Source organism: Aethalodelphis obliquidens, unplaced genomic scaffold (assembly GCF_003676395.1).
Source record: "Aethalodelphis obliquidens isolate GAN/ISIS:26980383/991018 unplaced genomic scaffold, ASM367639v1 scaffold24, whole genome shotgun sequence".
Taxonomy (NCBI): domain Eukaryota; kingdom Metazoa; phylum Chordata; class Mammalia; order Artiodactyla; family Delphinidae; genus Aethalodelphis; species Aethalodelphis obliquidens.
In genome coordinates this window covers 13,969,559-13,987,591 of record NW_020837968.1, presented here as the reverse complement: position 1 = coordinate 13,987,591, position 18,033 = coordinate 13,969,559, and the positions used below count along the sequence as shown (strand labels likewise).

The window sequence follows — 18,033 nt, the reverse complement described above, 5'->3', positions numbered from 1 at the left end:
GCCAAACTCCATTTTAAACCATGTGGCAAAATAAAATATAAATAAAATATAATTTTAGCTTTTTGTTGAAAGTACAAAATGAGAGAATTGTCAGCAAAGGTTACTTCTGGCTGCTTTTCAGAAAATACATATTTATGATACCAACATAAACAGTACTCACCCGCATCTGTTCCCTCTTCAAGAACAGCTTTGTTTTGCAGTTCAGGACCTGCAGCATCTGTGAAGACTCCATCTTCATTCACTAAACAATCCTAAAAAGAGTCATTTTGAACAATTAAAATAAAGTATCAAGACATTTCATCTTATGACAATATCTAGCAAAGCAGTATACTATATAAAACATCTCATTACAGTCTAGTCTTTCACTACACTGAAAATTTGGATACTACTTATTCAGTCAATCAGAATTTGTGAATTTACACATTTAAATCACCAAAGGCAAAATGTATTATTAAAACATACACCTAAAGTTTAATTACAAAAAGTAACAAAATATACTAAAAACCTCAATTTACAGATCTATGGCAGTGTACATACATTGTGACGACTTTGAGACTTGCCTTTAGCTAAATGGAAAAACTTGCTAAGTAACTGACGTGTGTCAAATAAATTTAGAGAAGACTGTTTAGTCTGAAAAGAATTTAAAAACCGGCTCTTTTCAACTATTTAGTAAAACCCACTTGCCATTTTTCAGGGATTGAAAGTAATTTGTCTATGTGACTTAATACTTGGAAAAAAAAATGCCCCCATTTACTATGCATTCTTCAATTCTAACTCTGTGACAATTTTGTGCTAATTCTGGGAAATCGTTCTCAATTAGTATGAGTTAATAAGGCTTTGGAGGCTTATTGCACAGAAGCATTTCACAACTTAACTACGATGACAAAAATTATTGTTTATTATCAAAAGTAAAGACATTAGTTAGGGTTTATTGCTTTAATTCTTCAAAAGCAATAATTTAAAAGGAAAAAAGAGGAGCAGTACCATGGACAAGTTGTGTTGAGAAGCTACACTGTAATCTTCCATACCATGAGCTGGGGCTGTGTGAACCAACCCTGTTCCTTTTGTCATGGTCACATGACTGGCAGGTAAAAGAGGAGACACCCTCTCAGAAATGAAAGGATGAGCACAAGTACCATTTTCCAAGTCAACACCTGTGCGGAAAGAAAGCCACAATTAAGAATTATTTTAGGGTTTCCCTGGTGGCGCAGTGGTTGAGAGTCTGCCTGCCGATGCAGAGGACACGGGTTCGTGCCCCGGGCCGGGAAGATCCCACATGCCGCAGAGCGGCTGGGCCCGTGAGCCCATGGCCACTAAGCCTGCGCGTCCGGAGCCTGTGCTCCACAGCGGGAGAGGCCACAACAGTGAGAGGCCCCCATACAGCAAAAAAAAAAAAAAAAAAAGAATTATTTTATATAGCAATTCTTCTACCTCTTTAAGATTAGCAATAGACATCAGCTGAAAAGAGCAGAATCTGGGATAAGACTGGGCTCAAATTCTGGCTTTCCCTTTTATTTGTTCTGTGACCTTCAGGAATCTATAAAATGTGAACAATTACGGTTCCTACCTCAGAGGTCTGCTGTGAACATAAACTGGGTTAATGCACGTTAAGCATTTTGGGTACTTATCACAATACTTGCCACACTGTAGATGCTTTAAAATATTAGCAATTATTATAAAAAATAGATAATCAAATGAATCCAAAATAACTTCTCTAATTTATGTGCAGTTATGTACCTTTTAGAATAGAGGACAAAAAATTCTAGATCAACAGGTCAATGACTAGTACGTTCTAATACTATCTCTGCGGGAACTCGTAGCTTTTCATGTTACCCTAAAAAGGTAAGAGATGATAAATAATACCTGACAGTTACTGGGCACCCACATGTACTAGACTCAACATAAATTCTTACCTCATCTTCATAATACTACAAAGCAGCTAACATTATCCCCAATTTACAAATCAGAAAACAAGAAAATATAGGCCACGAATGAGAAGTATATATATTCCTCTGAAACATGGTGGCTAAAAATGGCAATAATTAATTTTTCACAAAGTAATAATTTGAAACAATAATGCAGTCTAGAAAAATGACCTTTAAATTTAACCTTAATACTTTCAAAAACCCTTTGAGAAGCCACTCAACTTCTGTAACAACATCTAACATGTCAAGGAAGTCTATTAATACCTTTTGCACTTAAAAAAGAGGTGGACTGTGGTTAATAATACTGTGCTGTATATTTGAAAGTTACTAAGGGATTAGATCTTAAAAGTGCTCATCACAACAAAAAAAATTTGCAACTATGTGTGACGATGGATGTTAACTAGACTTATGGTGATCATTTCACAATATATACAAATATTGAATCATTATTTTGAATGCCTGAAACTAATATAATGTTATATATCAATTACATATCAATTTTTTTAAAAAGAAGTGAGAGAGGTGTATGGAGTAAAGAATATACTGGAGCCTCTAAGTTACCTAATGCACCAACAAGGTCCAAAGGGTATTAAATATTAAACATTCTGGAGCTTCTTTCATGCCTTTGGCATTAAAAACCTTTTGATTTTTGTTAAGTTTGTTTAAACCTCTAACTGGTTTATATCTAAAGCAGTGCATTTTGAGGCCTTCCTTACTTTGCTAGACAATCTTTCCATTTTTGAGTATCTACTCTTGTGATTTTTTTTTTCTTTTGTAAGAAACTCAAAGATATATCATCCCTAAGGATCAAAGGTAATTTTAAACTTCCCTAGATTTCCAGTTATATTTTTTTTAACATCTTTATTGGAGTATAATTGCTTTACAATGGTATGTTAGTTTCTGCTTTATAACAAAGTGAATCAGTTATACATATACATATGTTCTCATATCTCTTCCCTCTTGCGTCTCCCTCCCTCCCCCCCTCCCTACCCCACCCCTCTAGGTGGTCACAAAGCACGGAGCTGATCTCCCTGTGCTATGCGGCTGCTTCCCACTAGCTATCTATTTTCCGTTTGGTAGTGTATATATGTCCATGCCACTCTCTCACTTTGTCACAGCTTACCCTTCCCCCTCCCCATATCCTCAAGTCCATTCTCTAGTAGGTCTGTGTCTTTATTCCCGTCTTGCCCCTAGGTTCTTCAGGACCTTTTTTTTTCCCCTGAGACTCCATATATATGTGTTAGCATATGGTATTTGTTTTTCTCTTTCTGACTTGCTTCACTCTGTATGACAGACTCTAGGTCCATCCATCTCATTACAAATAGCTCAATTTCGTTTCTTTTTATGGCTGAGTAATATTCCATTGTATATAGGTGCCACATCTTCTTTATCCATTCATCTGCTGATGTACACTTAGGTTGCTTCCATGTCCTGGCTATTGTACATAGAGCTGCAATGAACATTTTGGTACATGACTCTTTTTGAATTATGGTTTTCTCAGGGTATATGCCCAGTAGTGGGATTGCTGGGTCGTATAGTAGTTCTATTTTGTAGATTTTTAAGGAACCTCCATACTGTTCTCCATAGTGGCTGTATCAATTTATATCCCCACCAACAGTGCAAGAGGGTTCCCTTTTCTCCACACCCTCTCCAACATTTATTGTTTATAGATTTTTTTTGATGATGGCCATTCTGACTGGTATGAGATGATATCTCATTGTAGTTTTGATTTGCATTTCTCTAATGATTAATGATGTTGAGCATTCTTTCATCCATAGTTGTATTTCAAAATCAGCCACTACTTCAGAAGTCCCAAATTATAGCTTACTAAGGATCCTTTTGATAGAAATGCTATCTTGGAAATAACTTTCAGAATTTATTCAACTTCCTTATTAAAATTATATACCCCAAAATAAATGTATTTATTTCCTTCCTTGCTCCCTTCATCAAATCAGATAAAAGTAATTTTCAATAATTTAATTTTGAATAAAATTTTAGAGGGAAATTTGTACATTATATGTTGTACAAAGGGCATCTGTCTAATTTTCCACTGGATATTTGCCAAAAATGTTTTTTTAATCTATTGTGCCTTTGTCAATGTTCACATTTTCTATACTCCTATCATGTTCAATGCATATTCTCCTTCAGTTTAATTAATGTAAAATATATTCTAGAAAGGTAGAGGCCATATCTGTTTTGATTCACAATAAGAAATCTTTAGCAAGGTACTAAACTAAGATCAACCCAATATTTTGATGACTTTGATGGTCAGAATACCTGTAAATCCTTACCAGAAAATGTTGAAATAACCTCAAATGTTGTTTCCAAAGTAGAAGCAACAGATGTTACTTTATCTGCAGCTAAAACGTAGAAGTCTCCAGATTTGGAACACTTCACGACAGCATACCTAAAATAAAATTTTAGGAGTAAATTACTAATAATGAAAAAAGAAAAACCACAGATAACATTTTAAATGTTTTACATTATTTTAGAAAAACTAACTTTAAGATCAAAAAAGTACTATTTTCAAGGGACTTCATTCCTTACATTTCTATTTTCTTTTCCAAAAAAGGTAGAGATAAGGTCTTAAGTAGAATCCTCTAAAGCTTAATAAAATCTATATGAACTGAAACTTATAATCTTTTTTTTTTTTTTTTTTTTTTTTTTGCGGTACGCGGGCCTCTCACTGTTGTGGCCTCTCCCGTTGCGGAGCACAGGCTCCGCACGCGCAGGCTCAGCAGCCGTGGCTCACGGGCCTAGCCGCTCCACGGCATGTGGGATCTTCCTGGACCAGGGCACGAACCCGTGTCCCCTGCAACGGCAGGCGGACTCTCAACCACTGCGCCACCAGGGAAGCCCTATAATCTTTAATCTATATGAACTAAAGCTTAATAAAATCTATATGAACTAAGTTATAATTCACTAATTTTAAAAGGATAATAAGGATTAAATAAGATCAAAATAATGCTAAAAATGGAATTGATCCTATTTGTGAATAAAACAAAAATTGCAATAATATACCTACTTTGATTCTGGCATATAACAAACAGCCTGATTGGCTGGAATTGTCCAAGGCTGGGTGGTCCAGACTAAGAAACTAACAGGAGATGAACCATCTGTGAAAATAAAATTTCAAATATGCTAGCAAATCAAATGTTATAATTCCATAACTTTAATAAACTCAAGCAACAGATAAATCTTACCTATAAGAGATGCCAACTTAGGAGAAGGTTTCAAGAGAGGAAATTTTACATATACTGAGCAACTGACATGCTCTGGATTATATTCAAGTTCTGCTTCAGCCAATGCAGTCCTAAGGTTTAAAAATATTAAACATAAATATTTGGAACCCTCACAAAATTCTCCCCTTGAATACCAAAAAGACATAAATACCTTGATGAGGGAGACCAAAACACAGGTTTATAAGATCGATAAATTAAGCCCTATAAAAGACAAAGAAAAATGAAAGCTGGAATTCTGTAACACATATTTTAACATACTCAAAGAAAAAAAAAACTTTTATTACCTTATCATACATTTCATAGAAAATTCTCAACTGTCTGGCTTCATATCTTCCATCAAATGTATAGTAGCAATTATTCCAATCTGCCATTATTCCCCAACGAATAAATGCCGATTTCTGTTTCTCAATTGCTGCCTTGGCGAATGATCTAGCTAAAAACAATAAAGAAACAAAAAGCTTTTGAAAACAAATTAATTCAAATTCTTAAACGTGGTTTAGCATGTATCTCTCTAAATGCAGGTACTGTACACAATTTAGACTATAAAAATTTTTAATAGGAAAATTATCTGAAAGTTAAAGTGTTCAGAAGATACCTACAACAAATTCTAAAATTAACTAAAATTTCAGAAGTTAAAATTTTGTTACCATCTCCTCTATTATTGAGAGATCATAAAATGGCCTTACTTTTAGAAAAAATAAACTGGAAAAGTTATTCTTCATATTTCTCAGTTTAAGAAAAGGTCAGAGAACAATTCTTATTTCATTATATATACACACACACAAAATTAACCAGTACAACCAATAATACTCTTTCATAAGGAAGTATGAAATCTTCACAATCATATCCAATTATAAAATAGTTTAGGGACTTCCCTGGTTGCACAGTGGTTAAGAATCCCTCTGCCAATGCAGAGGACACGGGTTCGAGCCCTGTTCCAGGAAGATCCCACATGCCATGGAGCAACTAAGCCTGTGCGCCACAACTACTGAGCCTGTGCTCTAGAGACCGCAAGACACAACTACTGAGCCCGAGAGCCACAACTACTGAAGCCCATGTGCCTAGAGCCCGTGCCCTGCAACAAGAGACGCTGCCACAATAAGAAACCCATGCACCACAACGAAGAGTAGCCCCCGCTCATCGCAACTAGAGAAAGCCCGCACACAGCAGTAAAGACCCAAAGCAGCCAAAAGTAAATAAATAAATAAACACTGGGGAGCCCTTAAAAAAAAAAAACAAAAACAGTTTAACATATAAGAACAGAAGGGGGACTTCCCTTGTGACATAGTGGTTAAGAATCCGTCTGCCAATGCAGGGGACATGGGTTCGATCCCTGGTCCAGGAAGACCCCACATGCTGCAAAGCAATTAAGCCCATGCGCCACAACCACTGAGCCTGCGCTCTAGAGCTCATGAGCCACAACTACTGACCCCTGTGTCACAACTACTGAAGCCTGTGCACCTAGAGCCCGTGCTCCACAACAAGAGAAGCCACCGCAATGAGAAAACCGCGCACAACGAAGAGAAGGCCTGGCTCGTCGCAACTAGTGAAAGCCTGTGTGTAGCAACGAAGACCCAATGCAGCCAAAAAAATTAATTAATTAAAAAAAAAAGAAAAAGGATAGAAGAGTCCTCCCTGACACATTCTATGGAAGGAAAGGATCAAAAAAAGAGATCTTTTAAAACAATTTTTAATTTAAAATTTATTTTTGGTTTAGCACCTAAAATAGGTCAAGTCCTAGCCAAGAAAGTAAATAAAAACATTGACCAAAATCATAATTTCAACAAAATGTGAAGACTAAAGAATTGAAAAATGTACTTGGATGTGTTTACAAATCTTTCCTTCATTTCTGAACATAAGTTCTCATAAAAGTCAGTTACACAAAATCTTAATTTTCTTTGACACAAAGTGGTTTCCAACAGATGTCATTATAAGCGAAAAACAATAGCAAAAACCAAAAAACAACAGGTGTCTTTGATAAAGCCCTGACTTTTCCAAGGAAGCAGTGTTTACAAATACCATTTTAAAACAGAAATAGAGATTATTTACCTTTCTCTCTAATTTCCATAGCTGAAAGATTCTGAGCTTTTCCACCAAGTTCTGATAATACTTTTATTTCAATGGGTAAGCCATGACAATCCCAGCCTGGCACAAAATGTATTTTGGAACCTCTCATCATATGGTATCGGTTGGCTATATCTTTCAAAATCTGCAAAGATAAAATGATAATCATCATTCACACATAAAGCATGTGGCCTACAATTTATATTCTCTTCTTAATATTTTAAAACACTAAGAAAACCTAATTTTAGTAAGATTTATATAGAATTATCTATTAAACCTACCAACTCCCTCAAGTTCTACATAAACACAAGAGTAACAAATACCTGATTTTTAAAATGCCATTAACTCCCCCAGAAGGAAGTTGAATTATAAAAGATTCTAAAGTGAAAAACATTACATCCACATTTACTAATTTGTTTGTAAAGTAGGAGTATGCAAATATGCAAACCATACTACCTTTTTAAGAAGTGATTTGAGGGCTTCCCTGGTGGCGCAGTGGTTGAGAATCCACCTGCCAATGCAGGGGACACGGGTTCGAGCCCTGGTCTGGGAAGATCCCACATGCCGCGGAGCAACTAAGCCTGTGTGCCACAACTACTGAAGCCCACGCGCCTAGAGCCCATGCTCTACTACAAGAGAAGCCACTGCAATAAAAAGCCTGCACACCGCAACGCAGAGTAGACCCCACTCACCACAACTAGAGAAAGCCCACGCGCAGCAACGAAGACCCAACGCAGCCATAAATTAATTACTTAATTAATTATTAAAAAAAAAGAAATAATTCGAACTTTCTAAATATCAGAGTACAAATTTGCTTTACTCTTTTGAAAAAAAGTATTAATGTGAATAATCCAATATTATGTATATTTAGTTAATAAATATCATAGAATCAATGCAGAATTTATAATGCACTCAGAGTATGAAATATCACGGTTAACTTTTGTTTTTTTTTTTTTGGCCACACCTCACGCAGCATGTGGAACTTCCCTGATCAGGGATCAAACCTGAACCCGCTGCAGTGGAAGCATGCACGGAATCTTAACCACTGGACCACCAGGGAAGTCCACGGTTAACTCTGTTATTACTAAAACCTTAAATAAAACAATAGACCTCTTCACTTAGTATAGTTCTAGAACTGTTTCTCAGCTCATTTTAGATAGTAGGGGGCAGCAGAGTCTTTTAAAAAATATATTACCACTAAGAAATGGGGGCGGGCTTCCCTGGTGGCGCAGTGGTTGAGAGTCCGCCTGCCGACGCAGGGGGACATGGGTTCGTGCCCCGGTCCAGGAAGATCCCATGTGCCGCGGAGTGGCTGGGCCTGTGAGCCATGGCCGCTGAGCCTGCGCGTCCAGAGCCTGTGCTCCACAACGGGAGAGGCCACAGCAGTGAGAGGCCCATATACCGCAAAAATAAATAAATAAGCAAACAAACAAACAAATAAATAAATAAAAATTAAAAATGGGGGCTCAGGGACTTCCCTGATGGTCCAGTGGTTAGGACTTCCCCATCAATTGCAGGGCGTGCAGGTTTGATCCCTGGTCTGGGAGCTAAGATCCCACATGCCTCTTGGCCAAAAAACCAAAACATAAAACAGAAGCAATATTGTAACAAATTCAATAAAGACTTTAAAATTGGTCCACATCAAAAAAAAAAAATCTTAAAAAAATAAAAAAAAAAAATGGGGGCTCAAAGACAAAGGACAGATTTGGCTCCAAGCTTAACTCCTTCTTCCCAAAACTGAATAGTGCAGTAGTCCAGAAAAATATTTCTTCCTTTCCATGTCTCTCAAAAGTAGAAAAGATAATACACATTCTTCCCACTCACCCCTTCTTCCATGTAAAAGTCTTTCAAACTTCTTACCAAAGGGCAGGGGGGCCTTGTGATCTGGGTGGTAGTCATACTGCATAAACATTCATCTACTGATATATACTTAAGATCTGTACACTTTATGTTATGTATATTACTTAAATCAATCAATATAAATAACATCCTTCCCACTTATCCCTATTCAAAGTTATTTTATTTATTTAATTATCTGTCCCTTTGTGAGAAAATATAAACTCCTGAAACCAGAGATTCCATCTGTCTTCTTCATCCACAAACTCCAAGCATTTAGAATGGTATGTGGAACTATTCTAAAGTGCTTACTGAATAAAGGAATGCATGCATATATGTTCTAGACTGTGATGTCTTATACAGTAGTCACTAGCCACCAGCAGCTAATGAGCATCAAAACTGACTAGTCTAAATTGAGATGTACTGTAAATATAAAACATATACCAGATTTCCAATACTTAATACCCCAAAAAAGAATGTGAAATATTTCCAACAAAATTTACAATGGCTATATGTTAAAATGATGGTTCAGATATGTTGAGCTAAACATAATATTAAGATTAATTTCATCTATTTCTTCTGAAATATTTTTATGTGGCTACTAAAAAATTTAACTTACCTATGTGGCTCACATTTGTAGCTTGCAACATTTCTACTTTACAGTGCTGCTATCCATCATGTTAACAGAAAGGCATCATTTAAGCTACTTTTAATTAACGAAAATTTTAATTTAATCATGAGCTAGTAATTAACAATGTCCTTAATAAGGAAAGACAGAAGCCTTTATTAGAAGCCTCTAGTAAAAGAAACAGCAGGGATGCAACAGGAATATGTTCCTAATTGCTCAGTATCAAACATTACCCTCCTCCTCTCCAAACAAGTTCCTCCATACTTTAAAAGCCAGTTGTCTCTTTTGGTCATGACAGTCCTCTCTGCCCTCATTTCTCCTTTTGTTTTTCATTTTCCTATCACAATACTCGTGTATTCCTTTGTTTAACAGACAAATATTTGAATGCCTGCAATGTGCCAAGCACTGTCCTAGGAACCTAGAGTATGGCAGTAAACTGGAGAAACAAGGTCCTTCTTCAGATGGAGGAAGACAGAAGATAAACATATTCACTCACTATGAAGTTAAAAGCATGGCAAAGGGTTTGAAAGAGGCATGTGGCTGGTGGTGGTGGCACTATTTTACAGGGACATCAGTAAGCCTGAAGAGATGACATTGAACAGAGATATGAAGGAAATGAGGAAGGCAGCCATCTGAACATCCGGGATGTATCCCAAGCAGAGAAAAACAAGCAAAACTATACATGGCACTGTCTGAGGAAGAACAAGAACTGTTCCTCCTCTAGTTCCAAAGTGCCCATGGTCTTGGACAGAGCCTCCAACTAGGCACAGAAGAGACTGTTTTGTGGGGTGCCTCAGTTTTTCAGAGAATTACTCCTCGATCCTTAAGCCATGTGGAACCTACTGCCCTCCATTCCAGCTCTAAGGGTGAACACATGATCCACTGCAGCCATCAACATATTTTATCCTCAAGTCCAAATTGATTACTTCGGGGATAGACTTGTGACCCCAAACAGGCCAAGTACTTGTGTAAGAACTGTTAGAAAAGAAAGGATGGACGAATGTAAGCCTGAAAATGTTGGGAAATGAGGGGTGGAGGTAAAGGTGAGGGTACAGACATCAAAAGGGGGAAAGGCTGCCTAAGAGTGAAAGTGAGAGAAAGCAACCCCTAATATTATCTGAGTCCCTGGGTGCAGCCATGCACGGAGCTAAGACTACCATTAAAACAGTCAATAAATTCCCTTTTTTGATTAATCCACATAGAGTTGGCTTTTCTATTCCTAGGAACCAAAAGAATCTGGAACAGTAGAGTTTTGTTTTGGACTTTTATTATAACATACAGTCTCATTGAGTGTATTAAAAACAAGAGACTAGGCTATCTTTCTCAAATTAATTTAAAGTGTCTTCACTTAACATATGCAGCAGAAAGTTCCAGAAGAAGAATGGAACAGTCAGCCTTAAATAATTTAAAATAGAAGAAATGACTTAAAAGCAACAACTTTAAAGCAAAGATAATACCTATTCAAGCTTCTGTGTGGTAAATAACAATATATTAGACTAAAGATTAGTCCAGACACCTGTTTTGTCTTATTGATCTGAACCACAACCAGATAATACTGCAGGATACTCCTAATGGATAGAGCAATTCAGTCCTCAGTCTTCCTCTAAATTTTCTTGACTATTTAAACTCATTAACTTTCCAGATTTACTTTTTATCCATTAAGAACATTTAAAAATTTTTTCTGTAAGTGACGGCCTTCCTTTGCCAGAGAGGTATCAGTGAAAACTAGCTAAAACAGAAAGTTCTAAATAAGATGCCAAATCTCACAATACAGAAAATGCCAAGGTTTCAACAAAAATTCACTCATACCCAAAACCAGGAAGATCTGAAACTGAATAAAAAAAGACAGTCACTAGATAACCAAGACTGAGACGAGAATAACCTGAAAATGACTTTAAAGTAACCATGATAAAAATGCTTAAATGACCAACTGTGAACATACTTGAAAAACATGAAAAAAGAGAAAGCCTCAGCAAAGAGTCAGTAGATATCCAAGAAAAAGTAAATGGAAAACGTTTTTTCTTATATTTGATAGCTCAATTTTACTGAGCTATCAAATGCAAATTTTAAAAGAGAAAATAAGTGAAATAAAAAGTTCTGTAGGGCTTTCCTGGTGGCGCAGGTGGTTGAGAGTCCGCCTGCCGATGCAGGGGACAAGGGTTCATGCCCCGGTCCGGGGGGATCCCACATGCCGCGAAGCGGCTGGGGCCGTGAGCCATGGCCGCTGAGCCTGCGCGTCCGGAGCCTGTGCTCCGCAACAGGAGAGGCCACAACAGTGAGAGGCCCGCGTATCGCAGAAAGAAAGAAAAAAAAAGTTCTGTAGTTGGGCTCAACTACGGAATGGAGGGGAAAAAGGGAAGAACCACTAACCTTGAAGTCAGAACAATAAACGACCCAATCTAAAAAGAAGAGAGAAAAAGGACAGAAAAAAAATATCATGCAGCTGTGGGACTATAACAAAGATTTAACTTTGGTGCCACTGCTGCCCTGAAAGGAGACTTTTTCAGAGCTGAGAAAGGTACACAAAAAAATAATGGCTGAAATCTCCCCAAACTGCCATGAGACATAAACCTATAAATTCAAGAAGCTTAACAAAATCCAGAGGAAAAATCCAAAGAAATCCATGTCAAGACACATAATCATTAAATTTTTGAAAATAAAAATGTCTTGAAAGCAGCTGGAGAAAAATGACATGTTGTTTATTAGGGGAAAAATAATTTAAAAGACAGCAAAGTTTTCATTAAAAAACATGGAGGCCAGAAAGAAGTGGAACAATATTTTTCAAGTGCTAAGAAAAAACTAACAATCCAGAATGCTATATACACTGAAAGTATACTTCAAGAATGGAAAGAAATCAAGACACTATCAGATGAAGGAAAACTAAAAGGATATGTGACCAGCAGACCTACCCTAAGGAATGGCTAAAAAAAACTGTCTAAACAGAAAAAAAAACAATAAAGCAGAGATGCTGAAACATCAAGAAGGAAGAAAAAGTATGGTAAACAAAAATATGGGTAAATATAATAAACGTTCCATTTCCTCAAGTCATCTAAATTATGTTTCACAGTTGAAAAGATAACTGTCAAACACTGTCTTATATGGACCAAAATACATGCAGAGGAAATATGTAAACCAAGCTAAAAGCAAGGGAAGGAAAAAAGATATAAAGGGACAACATGCTTCTAAATAATCCATGGATCAAAGAACTCTCAAAGGAAATTTTAAAAATACGATAAGATGGGGCTTCCCTGGTGGTGCAGTGGTTGAGGGTCTGCCTGCCGATGCAGAGGACATGGGTTCATGCCCCAGTCCGGGAAGATCCCACATGACGCGGAGCGGCTAGGCCCGTGAGCCATGGCTGCTGAGCCTGCACGTCCGGAGCCTGTGCTCCGCAACAGGAGAGGCCACAACAGTGAGAGGCCTGCGTATCGCAAAAAAAAAAAACAAAACAAAAAAAACGATGAGATGAATAAAAATGGAAATTCAACATGACAAAATTTGTGGGACACAAGCTACAGGAGTGATGACACAGAAATTTATAGCAATAAAATACATACATTAGAAAAGAATAAAAGTCTGATCAATAATATAAAGTCTTATCTCAAAAACTAGAAAAAGAAAAACAAATGAGCCCAATGCAGGCAGAAGCAAGGAAACAATAAAAAAAAAACCAGAAATTGATGAAATTAAGAACAGAAAAATAAAAGAAAATTCAATGCAACAGAATTTGACTTCAGGCATGACAGTGTAAAAAAGCTACATGGATGGGATTGCCAGGAAAACTGGTGAAAATAATTTAAAACCCTAATCATTTAAAGCTTCTGGAGGGACTTCCCTGGTGGCGCAGTGGTTAAGAATCCCCCTGCCAATGCAGGGGACACAGGTTCAAGCCCTGGTCCGGGAAGATCCCACATGTCACGGAGCAACTAAGTCCGTGCGCCACAACTACTGAGCCTGCACTGTACAGCCCGTGAGCCACAACTACTGAAGCCCACGCACCTGCAGCCCGTGCTCTGCAACAAGAAAAGCCATAGCAACGAGAAGCCCGTGCACCCCAACAAAGAGTAGCCCCCACTCGCTGCAACCAAGACCCAACACCCAGCCATAAGTAAGTAAATAAATAAATTTATATTTAAAAATAAATAAAGCTTCTGGAAATGGTCCTAAGGGCATACAGCAAAGGAAGAAATATCTAAACAAGAAAAATGCCATGAAAGTTTGGCAAGAAAAATGAGAACCAAGACCACTCCCTCCCTCCAGCCTGCCAGCTCTGTGAGGCCGACTCCACTCCAGACCGTGCAGCCAAGGACACAGGGATCCTGGGGAGAGCAGGAGGTCGGCATTTATGATCCTGTCCACCTACCTGTTGCTGAGGCTACAAGGTCGAGATTCTCTGCTTCTAAGACCCCACTCATGGAACAGAAACTTTACCGTGTGTGAGAGTCTGCTGGGAATACTGGAGCTCTAATCACCCTTGTTTGGGCTCATGAAATGGTGGTTCCACACCCGGAAAGGCAGTTCAAGAAGATCTCAGGCTACTGACCCTCCCCATGGGTGCTCAGCTCCAAAAGTCGGGGTGTCTCTCACACAGAAGTGTAGTTTCCCCCACTCCCAGTTCCAGAGCCCTGCCTGGCAGGTTCTGCCCGGGGGAAGGAGAAGCGGGCAGTAAAACAAATAGCTCTTACTCTCCTCCCAGCAACAGAGCAAGGAGAGGTTCAGGCCTAAGAGGGCTCTGAACAAGAGTAGAGGCTGTGGTGAAAGGTAATTGGGAAAAGGTTCATAGATTCAAGATGACAGAGCTAAACTCTAGGCCAGCTCATTTGCAGGAGAGAAGACGGCTGGGAGGAGTCCTCCTGAGATCAGAACAAGAATCAAAGACTGACCTCAGGAACCAATACTTCAAAGGACCCCAAATTTGATTGAATTAGTCTACAAAACAGTTTATGCCCAAGGGCACTGTTGAAAACAACAGAGCCAAGAGCTGGAAAATTTCAGAACAAAACAGATGGGTGTTGGCAGGGAAAGAGGATGGGAGCTCTGCCCAAACCACTATCCTCTGAGGGTGACTGAGCATACCCAAAGCTGCTCCTCCCTGGGAAACAACATCAGAGGCTTAACACTAGAGAAACACGGGACAGGGTGGGACCAGACCTCATGAAAATAACCCTGCCAGTCACCAAACATATAAACAAGCAAATTACAATGAAAAGCCAGGGCAGGAAGCAGGCGGTGGCAGAAAGACCAATATACAGACTTATTATATTACTAGAATGCCTAATTTCCAAGAACAAAAAAAATTACAAGACATACAAAGAAACACAAAAGTATGGCATATAAACTGAAAAAAAAAGCAGGCAACATCAACTACCTATGAGGGCAACCAAATGTCAGGTTAACAGAAAAAGAATTCAAGACTGCCATTATAAACATGTATAAAGGGGAATTCCCTGGCAGTTCAGTGGTTAGGACTCGGCACTTTCACTGCTGTGGGCCTGGCTTCGATCCCTGGTTGGGGAACTAAGATCTCACAAGCCACTTGGCATGGCCAAAAAAAAAAACAATGCGTAAAGAACTTAAAAGGAAACTAGGATTAAAGAGATAAAGGGAGGAATGATAATGATATCATATCAATAGAGAATATCAATAAAGAGACAGAAATTGCTATTTTTGTCAAAAAGACCAAAAGGGGAATTCCGGAGTTGAAAATAATAGCTGAAACAAAGAATTCCCTAGAGGGGCTCAACAGTATATATGAACTGGCAAAAGAAATAACTAGTGAATGTGAATACAGAGCAACAGAGATTACATAAAACAAAGAAAAAACAGAAAAAAGAACAGAAAAAAATGATCAGAGCCTCACAGAAATGTGGAACATGCATATTCAGTATACGAACATAATGGAAGGAATGGGAGTTTCAGAAGAAAGGAAAGGAGCTTAAAAATATACAAAAAAAAAGGGGACCTTCAAGATGGCGGAGGAGTAAGACGTGGAGATCACCTTCTTCCCCACAAATACATCACAAATACATCTACACGTGGAACAACTCCTACAGAACAGCTACTGAACGATGGCAGAAGACCTCAGACTTCCCAAAAGGCAAGAAACTCCCCTCGTACCTGGGTAGGGAAAAAGAAAAAAGAATAAACAGAGACAAAACAATAGGGACGGGACCTGCAGCTCCGGGAGGGAGCTGAGACGGACGAAAGTTTCCACACACTAGGAAGCCCCTTCACGGGCGGAGACTGGGGTGGGAGGGGGGGTGACAGGGGCGGGGAGGGGGGAAGCTTCGGAGCCGCGGAGGAGAGCGCAGCATCAGGGGCGCGGAGGACAAAGCGGAGAGATTCCCGCACAGAGGATCGGTGCAGACCAGCACTCACCAGCCCGAGAGGCTTGTCTGCTCACCCGCCGGGGCCGGCGGGGCTGGGAGCTGAGGCTCGGGCTTCTGTCGGGGCGCAGGGAGAGGACTGGGGTTGGCGGCGTGAACACAGCCTGCAGGGGGTTAGTGCACCACGGCTAGCCGGGAGGGAGTCCGATAAAAGTCTGGAGCTGCCGAAGAGACTTTTTCTTGCCTCTTTGCTTCCTGGTGCGCTAGGAGAGGGGATTAAGAGCCCTGCTTAAAGGAGCTCCAGAGACGGGCGCAAGCCGCAGCTATCAGCGCGGACCCCAGAGGCGGGCATGAGACGCTAAGGCTGCTGCCGCCGCCACCAAGAAGACTGTCTGCAAGCACAGGTCACTATCCACACCGCCCCTCCCGGGAGCCTGTGCAGCCCGCCACTGCCAGGGTCCCGTGATCCTGGGACAACTTCCCCGGGAGAACGCACAGCGCGCCTCAGGCTGGTGCAACGTCACGTTGGCCTCTGCTGCGCAGGCTCGCCCGGAATTCCATACCCCTCCCTCCCCGCGACCTGAGTGAGCCAGAGCCCCCGAATCAGCGGCTCCTTTAACCCTGTCCTGTATGAGCGAAGAACAGACGCCCTCAGGAGACCTACACGAAGAGGCGGGGCCGGTCCAAAGCTGAACCTCAGGAGCTGTGCAAACAAAGAAGAGAAAGGGAAATCTCTCCCAGCAGCCTCAGGAGCAGCGGATTAAAGCTCCACAGTCAACTTGATATACCTACCCTGCATCTCTGGAATACCTGAATAGACAACGAATCATCCCAAAATTGAGGCGGTGGACTTTGGGAGCAACTGTAGACCTGGGGTTTGCTTTCTGCATTTAATTTGTTTCTGGTTTTATGTTTATCTTAGTTTAGTATTTAGAGATTATTAACATTGGTAGATTTGTTTACTAATTTGGCTGCTCTCTTCCTTTTTACACACACACACACACACACACACACATATATACATACATATTTTTTTCCCCTTTTTCTGAGTGTGTATGTGTATGCTTCTTTGTGTGATTTGCTGTATAGCTCTGCTTTTACCATCTGTCCCAGGGTTCTACCTGTCCATCTTTTTTTGGTTTTTTTTTAGTATAGTTTTCAGCACTTCTTATCATTCGTGGACTGTTTTTTTTTGGTTTGGTTGCTCTCTTCTTTCTTACTTTCTGTTTTTTTATTATTATTACTTTCCTATATATTTTTATTTTATTTTATTTTATTTTATTTTATTTTGCGGTACGCGGGCCTCTCATTGCTGTGGCCTCTCCCGTTGCGGAGCACAGGCTCCGGACGCGCAGGCTCAGTGGCCATGGCTCACGCGCCCAGCCGTTCTGCGGCATGTGGGATCCTCCCAGACTGGGGTACGAACCCGCGTCCCCTGCATCAGCAGGCGGACTCTCAACCACTGCGCCACCAGGGAAGCCCTATTTTTATTTTTAATAATGTATTTTTTTTTACTTTTTATTTTAATAACTTTTTCTTTTCTTTCTTTCTCTCTCCCTCCTTCCCCTCTTCCCCCTCCCTCCCTCTGTCTGTCTGTCTCTCCCTCTCTCTTTCTTTCTTTACTCCCTTTTCTTCTGAGCTGTGTGGCTGACAAGGTCTTGGTGCTCCAGCCAGGTGTCAGGCCTGAGCATCTGAGGTGGGAGAGCTGAGTTCAGGACATTGGTCCACCAGAGATCTCCAAGCCCCACGTAATATCAAGCAGTGAAAGCTCTCCCAGAGACCTCCATCTCAACGCTAAGACCCAGCTCCACTCAACGACCAGCAAGCTACAGTGCTGGACACCCTATGCCAAGCAACTAGCAAGACAAAAACACAACCCCACCCATTAGCAGAGAGGCTGACTAAAATTATAATAAGGTGACAGACACCCGAAAACACACCACCGGAAGCGGTCCTGCCGACCAGAAAGACAAGATCCAGCCTCATCCACCAGAACACAGGCACTAGTCCCC

General features: G+C 39.9%; 1 protein-coding gene across 2 annotated transcripts in view; it reads right to left on the bottom strand.

The window, feature by feature from the left end:
* The window catches only part of IARS2 (isoleucyl-tRNA synthetase 2, mitochondrial), a 65,015-nt gene that overhangs the window by 33,484 nt on the left and 13,498 nt on the right, over window positions 1-18,033 (bottom strand). The window contains exons 1-9 of one of the 2 annotated variants that reach the window (XM_027122226.1): window positions 15,658-15,707; window positions 7,217-7,376; window positions 5,452-5,600; window positions 5,319-5,368; window positions 5,129-5,238; window positions 4,951-5,041; window positions 4,217-4,332; window positions 985-1,154; window positions 161-251 (exon numbers count right to left, since the gene is read on the bottom strand). In XM_027122226.1, coding sequence (XP_026978027.1) covers window positions 161-251; window positions 985-1,154; window positions 4,217-4,332; window positions 4,951-5,041; window positions 5,129-5,238; window positions 5,319-5,368; window positions 5,452-5,600; window positions 7,217-7,346 — 907 coding nt within the window. In that variant the 5' untranslated portion in view covers window positions 7,347-7,376; window positions 15,658-15,707. Of the gene's footprint in view, window positions 1-160; window positions 252-984; window positions 1,155-4,216; window positions 4,333-4,950; window positions 5,042-5,128; window positions 5,239-5,318; window positions 5,369-5,451; window positions 5,601-7,216; window positions 7,377-15,657; window positions 15,708-18,033 lie in introns of those variants that run through there. The other variant, XM_027122224.1, reaches the window with a different exon arrangement.